Below are 13890 nucleotides of genomic sequence, written 5' to 3'. Positions count from 1 at the left end.
CCAAAAATATATATTTCATATATGCAATCCGCATTAAGTACAAATTAAATGCGTATATCTCAAAATATTAATTATTCATTTAATGTATTATAGCCCAATATTATTTATTTTAAAAATGACTTTCTCATATAAAATGTACTTGTTTTTCCAGATTGTAGCATGCTTGCAAGGCATTTTCCAATATACAGTGCCCCATTCCTGATGGGTTTTGGGGGTTTTTTGCTCCCATTTAAGTTTATGAGACAAAGCAGCAAGGCAGCTAGAGATGATTGTTTGATGGTCATTGGATGAGTCGTTAATCTGCTCTTGGAGTAATTTGGGAGGGCCGGCCACTCCTGACAAGATTCAACATTGTTTTCTGTTTGTTGATAATGGCTGGAGTCCCAAAGCACTAGAAATGGCTTTGTTGCCCTTTCCAGTCTGACAGATGTCAGCGACTTTGTTTCCCAGCAGTTTCTTTAGAGGCATGATGTGTTACTTTTTGAAAACTTTTAATCCACTTCACTTTGTCGCATAGGTTCTATTACTATGTCATTTTTTGATTCAACAGGTCTGTGATATGGTTAAAGTGAATTCATGATTTAACAAGGAGAACTTTTTCCCTTGAATAGATTAAATCATTTAAAAACTGCATTTTTTTTATTTACTCAAGTTATCTTTGTCTAATATTAAAATTTGTTCTGAAACATGCAAGTGTAAAGCACTGTATATCTGATGATTTAAAGGGCAATTTTGAGGGTCTAATGCAAATAGATACATAACAGATATGTAAGGAGAGTACATCCACCATCAGCCCCCCACAAAATAAAAGTGCACAGTCACTTTAATTTAGTTTTTCAAGGATGATTCAATACCGTGGACCTGCTAGAGTCAGAAGTAATTTTCAACTGATGTCTCTCGGCTAGATATCATATTAGACATGAAAAATGAGTCAAGGAGAAAACAAGGACAACCTGTAATTTCTCATGACAAAAAGCTTACAGGAGCAGAAGATTAATACATTATTTTAAGCAGACAGTGTTGTGAAGCAGATATCAAACAGACCACAGTTCTCAGAAAGAAACCTCAATGGTGAATATCTGCAGGGCACACAAAATTAGAATTACATAACTATCCAAGGCAATAATAAAAAGTAATAAAATAGTAAACCTAATTATATAAAGACAGAATGACCGACATTTAAAAATTCACCACAAGAGCTTAGTGTTTCAGGGGAAACTATGAAACCAATAACATTTGATTCTTACAGTGTCTTGCAGACGTTTTTTCAACAATTAATATTGCCTTCAAACAGCCTCTTTATACCAATAATACTGGACTTCCAGTATCTGGTGTCAACAAGAAAGGTGCAACTTAAGGAAAACCTGCGATGAGATGCAGAAATCACAAACGTTAAGACACAAAAACAGACACTTACTGTTATTCCAGCTTGAAAAAGTATTGTAAATATTGCCATCTGCTGGACACAAGTTATGAATCATGATTCATGTAGTAAATTCTTTCTTGGTGAGAAATATAAAGAAGAATAGCTGATGTGAAAAATAAACTTTATTTTTAGGGAAACACGGAAACAGGCCCTTTTCTTCTCACTTCTTTGCCTGTGACCGTCACTGCGCCCCCTGTCATTTGCTCAGTGTGTCGAGAATTTGTATACAGTCTGACCACAAGGTGGTAGTCAGCTATTCAGTCAAAAGAGATTAGCTGAGTGAATTCAGCTGCAAGGACTTTCCAAATTATTTACAATAGTGATACCTAAAAAAGATACAATTATCTGTGAAAGTCATCAGGCCTGCCTTTCTTAAATTGTCTGAAAGGGCTGAGACTGCGTTTGAAATAAAAGGAAAGACCTCCCACCCCCTTCTTACTTCATGTAATATCACAGAGAAGTCACTAAGCCAGGGCACTAATGACTCATCACTTAGATTTGTACTTCATAAACTACACTGAATAACAAAAAGTGCCTCTTTGCCAGATTAGAGCCAGACTGAACCAATCCAATCCACTCCATTAAGGCAAAATTATTATACCACTGCTTACACCTCCCTGTGTGTTTATGTGCCATGTACAGTATATAGTATGGACATATGAAAAACACCTGTGTGTTTAAGTGTGCATCACTGTGACAGAGAGGTAAATGTTCAGATGGCTTCCCTTCAGTCCGACCATAATAGCAACGTGCATACGAATGATTCCGCTTGAGTGCAGGATACGTCTGAGTCACTCAGACCGCCGGGTGAGGTTAGTTCTGATCGGTAGCGTTGCGTCAATCCAGTGGTTTGGATTCTCAATCATGGACATCCAGACAGTGACTTCCTCTTCTGTGGAATCCATCCAGCTGACGACCTCGCCGTAACTCTGACCTGGCATTACAGAAAACCCACACGTGTGGTCATTATTTATGTTGTGGACTTTACAGCAGCTGTTTTTCTCAAAGAGATCATGGAAACAAAAACATGTAAACACTCCCTGCATGTCCATGCACATACACTCCATTTGAAGAAGGAAAAAGGTTTAACCAACAGACTAAAATTCTGCATACAGCCATTGAGAAATCGTGACTACAACCTCCAAGCTAAAATTGACAGCAACAAACAGCCTCAGCAGTCAACAGCTCTGCCTGTGAAGAACACAACTTTGCTCAAAATCTGTCTGTAACAAAACAAATCCTTCAAAGCTGTTACTTCCCACCACTTCTCTGACATCATCTTCCTCGCAGTGAGACATAATGGAGCTGATGCTCTGCCTGCAATTTGATCTTGAGTGCTTCCCACTCCATATAAAGCACAGTAACACAATCTACGAGCAAAAAAAACCCACCATCAGTATTAAGGATAAGTACTTGAGGGAAACGAAACTGTTTTCTGTATGTCACTAGACACACCTGCTAAATCTCTTGCAGTCTATGTGGTAGATTTCAAAAGCAACCAAGCAGACAAGGATTTTGCAACATCAATAACAGAGACGCTGCATTACCAGCGACGTGACTTCGCTCCGATGACACGACCATATGAAATGCCTGACATGCCAGCAGGCATTAGTTCAGTATGAAGCTTTTCACTCTAAGGTTGTCTCAACTATCAGCACTATAGAAAAAAATTAGACGGGTTTTCAAGACACAATCGACAAAGCCTACTATTGAAATATGAGACAAGTGCAACAATTGCATTAATGTTCCAGCCCTGAACACAGGAAGTGCTTTCCTCCTGCAAACCTGTGAAGTATCACAGCACCCACGAGACACCATTTGAAAAGCTTAGCACAAAGACAAGGAGATCCTGTCAGAGCCTCCAGTCAACTACAGAGAAACAACAGACAGGGAGACAAGAGGAAACAATGCAGTCCCTAATCACTTGTGGCTCTTAGATAGTATTGCAGGTAAGGATGTATCATGCAGCGATATCTTACCTCTTTTCACTGTTTTTCACTAGTTATAAAAAAAAAAAAAAAATAGCCAGCACAACACGCTGACAAACTATTTACAAAAACTGTTAGAATCACCTTTGTTTATAGTCACAGTAACCACAATCTATTCAAAAAACACAAATTATATAAATATGTGACCTTATTACGATGCTGCATTACTTCTTTGTACTTCTCAGAGGTCAAGTTTTCTTTCCATATCACCTCTTCCTCTGTAACCCTAAATAGTTAGGGTCTTTTTTTTAATGTGATTTTCAGTTAAACTATTAAAATGTGCAATATAGATGATCTAACCAGTTCCACAGCTCAGACGGACGCCCCCGAGGACATGAGTCTTTAACCCTTCGCGTTGCCACACCGTCAGCTCAGCACAAGCCTCCCTCAAGTCGCTGGTATGGAAGCCGTCGTATACCATGGTGTGGTTGTAGGTAGGACTGATGGAGCGCTTCACCACCCGGGTCTTCTGACCACTTTGACGACTTGCATCTGGGAGTATGTAGCTTGTGGGGTGTGGAGCAAGTAAATTAGCGGGATTATTTAAAGACTCAAATTACAGGCATATGGAAATAATTCAATATTCATGAAATGCTATCACAAAGTTTTGCCCATTAGGAAGAAAAAAATAAAAACTCCAAAAAACATACATGATTTCCATTTGGCCAACCTCCCTTTCAAGGCTATCTCCTTATGCACCACTTCCACTGTGACTGCTAGTTTCCAAACTGCTCCACAGGAGTCCCATTCTGACCACCTGACCATGTGAATCTGCTATTTTTCCTTAGGTTACTTTACCATGTGCTTTTGATAGAAACCACCTTGTTACCATGCTTGTCTGAACATTTTTGGCCATGCCAACAAATCCTTGCTCACCACCAGCCTCATTTGCAACTTGCACATCTATCCAGTTCTCCAAAATAAAAGTTTGCCACTTAGTTTTGGAGGATATGCAGTGTGTAATCACAAGTTCAGAGTGCATATATGAAAAGTAGAGTGAAAAAATATATAGTTTTTAGGAAATGTTTTGTAGTCATGTTGGAAGCACTGCAGAGGTGCACAACGACATGACCCTGAAGGGGAGATTGACCACATTTGAATCATGTATTGCAAAAATCCCCATTAAAAAAAAAAAAAAATACGGGGAACTCTGTAATTACTGATAAGAATGCAACATGACATGTAATGTGCTGCTTATACGTAATGACAGAGTAGATAACTGATGACAAAATATCAGGAAATGTGGTGCAGAGCTGACGCACCTTCTAACAAAGGAGTCTACAGCACCTCCTTTGTTGGACAGGAGACCCTGAGCCTCCCGAAGCCAGATGTGAACCTCTCCGGTCAGAGGCAAACCGCCACCTTAACACACACACACACACACACACGAGATTCGGGTGATTGTGGTACATAGATATAACGTGCATCTGTGTTGTATTAAGGTATTTTCCTCACCTTCATATCCTTCTGGGATGTATTTAATAGAGAACATGATGTTCCCACGACTGCTAATGGAGTCTGGGCTCAGATAAATCTGTGACAGAGCGTACATAAAATAAAAAAAGATGAAGTCAGAGGAAATGACAGTATGAAAAAGAAGGAAAAAAGGAAGCAGGAGAAGATTAAGGTTACATAAAACCTAGTTGAAATTCACAGCATGTCTTCCTCTCCCTTCAGCTCTCCCAGACACAAGAGACACCTCCCCACATTCTGTCTCCAACAAAGCTGCTGTAACTGCTGCTACAAAGACACTCAGATACTAAACAAATGTAGATGCAGGCACCACAGTGGGCTGGTAAATATTTATCTGGCACCATTCAAACACAAACACACACTCTAATTTATGCAACTACAAGAGTGTGTGTTTGCATGCCACTCGTTGATGCCAGGTCCTTCCTACCCGTGGCTGCAAGTCCTGCCACAGAGGCTGTGTGCAGGTCCAATCCCAGAGCGCCAGAGTCACCTCCACCTCCCCGAGAAATACGTTCCTCCCCAGGGGCTCGGCATGCCACACAGAGAGGTTCAGGGTCCGACTCCGCAGCTCCCCGATCCGCACCTTATACTGAAAGAACATACAGCATGAGTGTGTTTTTGTTATTTAGGTAACTGTAGTTAAATGATGGTGGGGGATTTCTGTGATTGACACTTTATGTAACATGTAAATGACAGAGAGTCTCACTCTGAGTGTCTGATCATAAACTGGGTTTAGGGTCTTCTTCTTCACTGAAGTCTTCTTCTTACTGTGATTTGACTTGTCCGGCAGGAGGTAGGTTTTAACATATCTGTGAAAAACACACATCCATTGCTAGACTGGCTCCATATGGGCCCGGATCACATCACATGCATGCAAACATGCAGTCACTTACGGGTCAGACCGGTTCTTGCGTGCTGAAGCAATGTCCTCACAACGATACACTTTGACCTGCAGCTCCTCCCTCTGGCTGTTGTAAGCCAATGAGTATTGGATACGGCCCCTCACCTCAACCACTCCGAAATCCCCCGAGCTGAACAGACTCATCATGCTACCGCTGAGCTATAACACATACGCAAAGGAAAGATCAGCTCCTACGTCATTGTCCTGAGCTGAGTCATCTTGCGTCGCCAAATAGGCAATTAATCAAATGTGTGTGCGTGCATGCAAGTATGCTGTGCGTGTGTATGTGCATGTACCACGTAGCCCGAATGAAGACTGTTGGTGGAGCTGCTAGTTCTCAGAGAAGGATCTGTCTCTGTCAGGCTGCTCAGCGAGTCAGTGTCCCCATTACAGTTGTCAATCAAGTCTTCCTAAACACACACACACACACACACACACACACACACACTCAGTTCTTATGCAGCGTTATAATTAGACACAAAACATCTGTCATAAACTTTTAGTATACTTTGAAAGAGTTTTTAATGGGTAAAAGTGGCATCCCAACCACCCACACACACACGAACATGCACACACACTCAATACACCATAATAATGCCTCATTTACAAAAGTACCCAGAGCCATAATTTACCACTCAGTAGAAGCCCCTCTGGCTGCAATAACAGATTTCAGTCTTCTTGGATAACTGTACTGGCTTCACACATCTAGATTCTTTCTGATATTACTTTTTAGAAGATTCCTTCAAACTCATCAGACCGGATCGAGAAAGCATCCATCAACCCGTTTGCTGCCTTCTCCGTGCAGATCTCATTTTACCTTGGACAATCCAGACTGCCAGAAAACACTCCTGAGTAATACTGATTCACTGATATGCTGAAAGGTGATGTGTTTATCCCCATGTCAGGTTGCTTCTTTAGTGTCCTCTTGATTGAATTGAATTGAACTCTCTGTCTTTGATTGTATTCAGCCTTCCCTCAGCCTTGTCCAGCTGACAAATAACCCAAAGAGTTTTCCATCTTCACACTTTATCCTTTACTCCGTGCTCCATGGATAGTAGCTAAATTCTTGTCTCATTGGACCAGAGAATCTTTTTCCTCCTGCTCTCAAAGACTTTTCAGTGCTGTTTGGTGAACTACAAGCAAGCTTCCTTCTTCTTTCTGGGGACACTGAAAGCTTTGCAAATGGGTTTTCTCTATGCCCTTGCCCTTTATCCCTCTCCAGAGTTTTATCACAGGGATATAGAGGATTCATTGGGCTTCGTGTCTTGATCTTTGTCCTGACATGCAGAGTGGATTGTGACATCTTTACACAGAAAACAAAGGTGTGTGCTTTTCTAAACCATGTTCAGTCAATTGAAGTTTCTGCTTGTATAAGCCAGGTAAGTTCAGAACATCCACTCTGTTACTCTACAGGTAATCAGTGGGGAAGTGGGCTGTTTTAAGTCTCATCTATAGTATTTGTATAGCGCTTCACTTAGTCCCTATGGACCCCAAAGCACTTTACACTACATTCAGTCATCCACCCATTCACACACTGGTGATGGTAACATTGTAGCCACAGCTGCCCTGGGGCACACTGACAGGCGAGGCTGCCGGACACTGGCGCCACCGGGCCCTCTGACCACCACCAGTAGGCAACGGGTGAAGTGTCTTGCCCAAGGACACAACGACTGAGACCGTCGGAGCCGGGGCTCCAACCGGCAACCTTCCGGTTACAAGACAAACTGCCAACTCTTGAGCCACGATCGCCCACATGATGGGCAACCCATCATTCGGACTATCCTCCACACATCATCAATCTGAACCGTGGTCTGAGTAACCCTCGTCACTCAGGCTACTCACATATGGACTCTATACTCAGACCAAGTCTTTTGCACTACTAAGCAAGCACTTCTCCTGTTTTGCATATATCTTGATTAATAATGTCTCCTCATTTCTTGTTTGTTGCTAGAAAAAATGGAAATAGGTGCAGGAACTAAATGAAACATACAAACATGTTTGGAAAAAAGTATAGAAGGGAAAAACAGTGTTAATACAATACTAATAACGTTAGAAGTCAGCATTTCGTACGATCACCTTTATTCTTCAGCGCAGTCTGAACTCTCTCAGACAAGCTTCTTTTGTCTTATCAAGTAATCTTGTGGAATAGTTCTCTAGGCTTCCTAAAGGACGTCCAGGGCTCTTCTTTGGATCTTGGCTGCCTTTTGTTCTGTTCTCTGTCAAGATGATCTCACAATACTTCAATAACGTTGAAGTCCCTGTCTGGGGAGGCCACTCCATGACTGATAGCTTCCCATTGTTTGTTTTTCTATCCATGTATGCTTTTACTGCATTAGCAGCATGTTTGAGGTCATTATTATGCTGAAAAATGAAACTGTTACCAATCAGTTGCTTTAAAGAAGGTATTAAATGGTGGATCCAAATCTGATGGTACTTTTATTTGCTCATAATTCAATGATTCAAATCTCCAACACCACTGGCTGCCATACAGTCCCAACCAAGACAAATGCTCCACTGTTTTTTACAGATTTAAATGACAAATTTCCACTGATTTTCAGTTCAGCACTTGAGCTTTTTCTCCCAGTTTCCCTTCCTTAAGAATGGCTACTTGACAGCCACCTCTCTACTGAGACCCTTTGTGATGAGGCTTCAGTAAACAGTAAACAGATCAACTGAAGGGCCAGTTTGTTTAGTTATTTATTGCTAAATAGTCTGTATGTATGCATGTAGATTAATCACTTGTTCATCCATTGAATTAGGTGCAGTTATTTATCCAAAAACTAACCAAAAAAAAAAAAAAAACATCCCCTGAAAATGGTCAGACTGATAGAAAATGACTGAAAAAGCACCCAAAGAAAAACTGTGAAAGACCTTCAGAAAGCCTTGAGAACTGGTGCTCAAAACAACTAAAAAAAAAAAAAAACTACAAGAAAGTCCGACTTCTTGGAAGCAAAATATAAAGAAATGAAAGGTGGTTCAAGACTTTTGCAGAGTACTGCAGTTTTGCTAAGTTTGCTGATAAAACTCATTCTCTATATGCTGCACGAGTCTAGCTGAGTCCCTCTTTTCCTTTGCTTGCAACTGTAACACAGCCTCCTGAGAACCATTGCAATGAGTCTGAAATCTTAACAAATGAGACATTTTGATTTATCGAGTAAAAACTGATTGTAAGTGATGACTGATTTGATCAATATATAATTAAATACACAACAAAAACTGCGCAACTTTCTGGAGCCACTGTATGAAAATGATCGTTGAAGTACTGCATTGGCTGTTTATTGGATTTATACACTGAAAAATGACAAATATTGACTCAGTGTCTTTGAATAGGAGGTACAATAAAGACCAATTCAACAGTGTTTGCCAGAACCATTAGTCATGGTAATCTGTGGGTGTGTGGTATAATCACCTCAGGTTCCTCCGATTGGCCGTTACTTCTGGTTTCACATTCTGTGAGCACAACATTGAGTTAATAACATTACTGAGGGATGGCTAGAGAGGCACAGACACAGCAGGGGAGGAATTTCATACCTTTGGATGATGAGGAGCTGTTACTGTGCTGGAGACCCTGTAAATTATTCGTATTTACATGGTTATTAGGACAAGAATGGAAAAAGGGGAAGAAGAATGCATGCACAAACCTGTGACACGGGTCCATTTACTGTGGATGTGGGTACCGGTTTCAAACTCTGAGTCCTGAAAACAAATATTGGGAGATGTAGCAGCAGATAAATGTTACAATCAGTCCGTTTGTCTCACAGTCATCCCCACAAACCCTTCAGTCTCTTCCTGGTTGCTGTCCTTCACACGTCCTTCAGTCTCGAGTAAAGTGTTGTTGTTGTCCTCTCGCTCTATGTTGAAAAGTCCATTCAGGGACACATCTGTCGGCAATCACAGACAGTAATCACAGACAGACAGAAAACAATCCTGCTGATCGCTGACAGTTGTACTACATGAACTGAAAACTGACCTCTGCTCTTTGTCTTCCTGTGGCGGATGGTGGCGTGGACCAGGTCGCAGCCCGAAGTCCAGTTGAGATGGCGTTTGCTACACTCCTCGCTGAACCACGCTCCTGACAGGAAGCGCAGACGGGTTGAGTTCGTCTGTCTCTGCTCGAGGGTTCTGCATCATCAACAGAGAGACACTCTTTGTAACACCTGATATTCAAAGCAGCTTAATTAAAAGTTATGGCAAAAAAAATCGATAAAAACATGTGACGAAGGTTAAGGAAATAATTATAATTGATCACCAACTGTGTCTTACTTGACCTGAACACTAAAGGGAGATTTTGCACCAACACCAAAGAAAGTAATATATGCCTGAGGACCAATCCCACCCATACGGTTACAAACATCCGAAGAGATTAGCACACATAGTATCAGTCAGACTTGAATAAATAGTCACCTCTGACCTTACACGTCCTTCATCACGGCGACGTAACTCCAAGTCACGCTGTACAACCTGCAGGATGGAGGTCTGCTCCTCCTCCGTCAGGTGGCTCAAGTCAAGTGCGGAGTCTCCCTGCTTTCCTTCCATCCCTAAGACAAAAGTGTGTTTGACTATCATTACACAACACAAATAGTGCAGTACAGTACAGTCAACAGTACAGTCTTACTGCTTTCATTAGACATTGAGATTAGAACATAACATGAATGTGCAATATATCAGGTTCATTATAATACATTGAAAATCCACTGTTCTACAAAAACTTTTGTTTCTTTTTCTTCATTTCAGTGCATTGAAAAAAAAAAAATTCTGCAAACTAGCCTTTCCGGATTTTTTTTCCTCTTAACAGTAATGAAGGTTTGTCTGGTTAAAGTCGTTTGAAAAAGAAAGTTCACATTCCTATAAAAAAAACTAAGTACATCTTGCTGTTCCCATTGGAATTAAGAAGGTAATCAGCAGCCAGGTCCTGCTAATCAAATGCACTTCATGTAGGATTATCAGTAAGTGTGAGTGACTCTTTAAAAGCACAAGTTTGGGAAGTCTGCTGCTCTTTACTTCTATGCTAACACAATGCCATGTTCTTCACTGGAGTGGATGTCCCATCAAATTAAGTTCAAGGTCAGGCCATGTAATGCTCAGAGAAACTGCAGAAAACCCAAGAGCTACAGCCACAGTTAGCATGTTAAATGTTAAATTCATGACAGTGTTAAACAGGACATATCCTCTTATCTCTAAGAAGAACGTGGCAGCACAGATTAGGTTTGCAAAGTTCTAAATAAACCACAAGACCTCTGAAACAATGTCCTTTAAAGAGACAACGCCAAAGTGTTTAGCCACGATGCACAGCACTACTGTCACGCCCTAGCAAACTTTGCGTGTGTCCTGTTTTCCTTTCCTTCTGACTTCAGCTGCCATCCATTTCTTCTGAGGAGCTGGTGCACAGCTGGCTCCACTCAGCAATTAACCACCAAACTGCATAAAAGCTGGTGACGGCCTACTTAGTCACTCAGAGTGAGTGCTGTGGTGCGCTTAGGTGTGGGGTTTGAGGTACCAGTGAGTAGCTGTTTCCCCCAGCTGCAAATTACTGGTTTTAGGTGTACTGTTACAGAGCATTTAGTGGTGTGTTTGAGCTACCAGTGAGTAGCTGCTGACAGCAGCGGTGTTTTTCTTTGGTTTGTTAATGATTTCCTTTCTTTTCAGCGTGTTTTAGTTTGTTGACATATTTGTTTGATTGTTATAGTAGTGTAGCCATCTCTTTAAGTCCTTTTTAATAAAGGTTTTTTGTCTTTTCTTTTTCCTCCTGGACTTACTATTGTTACTCCTCATCCCCTTGGCCCTTTCGGGGGACATGACAACCAAACACCTCATACTAGCTGTCAGCAGGTGGTGAAGTGGGGGGATGTTTTGGGCGTGGTTCTCAGCCACAGGACCTGGGCACCTCACAGTCGTTGAGCTGACCATGAGCCCCTTTGTATAACCAAAATATTCTAGTGTCAAATGTAGCAAATCTACAGCAGGACAACTGAAAAGGAAATGAATCGAGGTGATGCAATGGCCCAGTCAAAGTCTAGACCTTAACCTGATTGAAATGTTGTGGCGACACAGCTGTAGATCAAAGAGAGCCTGCAAACCACAATAAGTTGAAGCAATGCTGATGATGTTGTGTGAGGAAGAGTGGACCGAATTCATCCACATATGTTGACCCTTTGTGGGGGAATAAGTCACACAGAAATAATCACCTCAAGTTAATACTGCTAAAGGTATTTCTACAAGTGGTTTAATCATAGGGTGTACTTTTTGTTTTTAAAGGACTGGGCAGAGTCCTGTAAACTTTTTTTCCCCCCCACATGTAAAATTTGGTTAATGATGACATCACTTTGCTCAGAGAGGTCTGAAGGTTACAAACTGCACAAATTGTCATTTACATGAAACAGAGTAGAGAAATGCTTAAGAGGAAACCTATAATAAAGCTGTTTCTTTTCTTCTTCTTTAAATCACCTGAAGCGAGCTCCCTGGTATCTTTCAGGATGCAGTACTCTTTGAAGCTTTGATACATGCTGTTCCAGGTGAGCCTTTCCTGTCTTCAATGAATTTCACTCCCTCCTACTCTTAAGTACTCTACTGTAGACAGCCTAAAAAACTACATTCAAAAAGATTAATAACAACCTACTATTGAATTCATTTTCAGCTAATGTAAGGCCGAGATGGATGATCTAACCTTCTGCACCACCATGTAATAACTGTTAATGAGTTTTCATGTCCCCAACGCCTAAGGCTAGTTACTTTTGAGAAATTAACGCATGCGCGTCAGGAACGCGTTCGCCTGTCAACGGGTAGGTTAGAAAACGCCACGCACAAAGTGCTCCAGTTTTCACAAAACACGCCGAGTAATATTAATAACAACGTTGTTGTTCTTATCAATAGTTCCTCCATAAAGCACTCCTTTGGTGTTTTTTTTTATTGTTATATAGGTTTAAACCTCTAAAAGTGACTGAACACTTGTTTTTAAGACTGTTAATGGGTTTAATTATTTAGGCTTATTTATTTACGCGAAGTGCCCTTTAGGGGGAAAAGAAATAGGTCAGTGCACTTCTTCTCGTTACGAATCTACCGCGAGAGAGGAAACACCTGTCGCAACTTTTCCCTTTAAAGATTAAAGATTAAACTCTCTCCTCTCCCTTCTGTTAGAAACACAGAAAGAAACACACGAAAGAAAAACCGGGTTACCTTATTTGACAGCTTCCACTGGTTCCATCGGGGGGAAAAGTTCTCAGGAAAAGTTTTCCTCAGTGCGATGTGTTTGTCTGTGTACGTCGACGCTTGTGTGCTGAGTAAACGGAGTGAACACGCCCTCCAGAATTAGTCCGCACAGGAGCTGCTCTCAGCTGTGAAGGTGTGTGTGTGTGTGTGTGTGTGTGCTGATACTGTGTATTTGTCTGACTGTGTGATATGACTCACGCGGATGTTTTACCAAACTGCAGGGTGGAGGTGGGATGTATCTTGTAGCTGTCCACACCTGCTAAGCACACACACTCTTGCCTACCTGGCCTTACTGTGCACAAACATGCACACAGATATCGAGCCTTCTGCCTGTTTTGAAGAAGAACACAGACCCATACGTGTAACCAGCCTCGGTTTGAATTTGGTAAGGTGTTGGACTTCCCTTTCCCTCAGTGGAACTGCATTGTGTGAGTGTGTGCAAGGCAGAGGGGGGAGGGTAGGGGAGGATGAAAGAGAGAAAAAGGCCCAGTTCTGTCCTTTGTCACCAAACTTGGATGACAGCCAAAGTCTCCTCAGATGGGGAAAGCTTTTTTGTGTGGACTTATTCAAGCCTGTATAGGTCCTGGCTCAGACAGAGACCAAAGCATCCAACCAGCCCTCGCTCTGCTCCCCTAAAGAGTCCCATCAGTGCTCTGTTAGTGCCAAATACTGGGGTCCATACTGACACCCAGATATGGTACATGGACAGGTCATTTTTATTAACAGGTCCTTGGTCTTAAGCAGATCATAGTTCAGTTCTTCTGCCCAGTTCTATTTTATTTATATAGTGCTAAATCACAACAACGGACGCCTCAAGCTGCTTCATATTTAACGTGAAAACCCAAACAATCACATGACCCTTGTGAGAACATGGTAACAGTGGGAAGGAAAGAAAT

At 41.5% G+C, this 13890-nt stretch overlaps 1 protein-coding gene across 7 annotated transcripts; it reads right to left on the bottom strand.

Moving 5' to 3' along the window:
• Positions 1-83: 83 nt before the first annotated feature.
• On the bottom strand, positions 84-13348 carry sytl1 (synaptotagmin-like 1). Of its 7 annotated transcripts, XR_005694408.1 has the most exons (17): positions 12962-13345; positions 10200-10326; positions 9759-9910; positions 9564-9669; positions 9430-9484; positions 9320-9356; positions 9198-9238; positions 6085-6198; positions 5781-5947; positions 5594-5696; positions 5315-5476; positions 4870-4948; positions 4677-4776; positions 3715-3920; positions 2211-2360; positions 1248-1328; positions 940-1079 (listed from the first exon to the last, which is right to left on the bottom strand). XR_005694408.1 is itself a non-coding variant. In XM_040021000.1 (16 exons), the coding sequence occupies exons 2-15, from the start codon at positions 10322-10324 to the stop codon at positions 2218-2220; spliced, it is 1590 nt and encodes a 529-aa protein (XP_039876934.1). In that variant the 5' UTR covers positions 10325-10326; positions 12962-13345; the 3' UTR covers positions 84-901; positions 2211-2217. The 7 variants fall into 7 exon arrangements, 5 of the variants coding, with proteins under 5 accessions (XP_039876934.1, XP_039876933.1, XP_039876935.1 ...); XM_040021000.1 differs by lacking the exons at positions 940-1079; positions 1248-1328 and adding an exon at positions 84-901; XR_005694407.1 differs by having other exon boundaries at positions 1248-2360; positions 12962-13343.
• Between the last annotated feature and the right edge of the window lie 542 nt (positions 13349-13890).

This window comes from Simochromis diagramma, unplaced genomic scaffold, assembly GCF_900408965.1.
Source record: "Simochromis diagramma unplaced genomic scaffold, fSimDia1.1 OVJJ01000753.1, whole genome shotgun sequence".
Lineage (NCBI taxonomy): Eukaryota > Metazoa > Chordata > Actinopteri > Cichliformes > Cichlidae > Simochromis > Simochromis diagramma.
The sequence above is the reverse complement of the archived record's forward strand: the minus strand, read 5'-3'. Positions and strand labels throughout refer to the sequence as shown.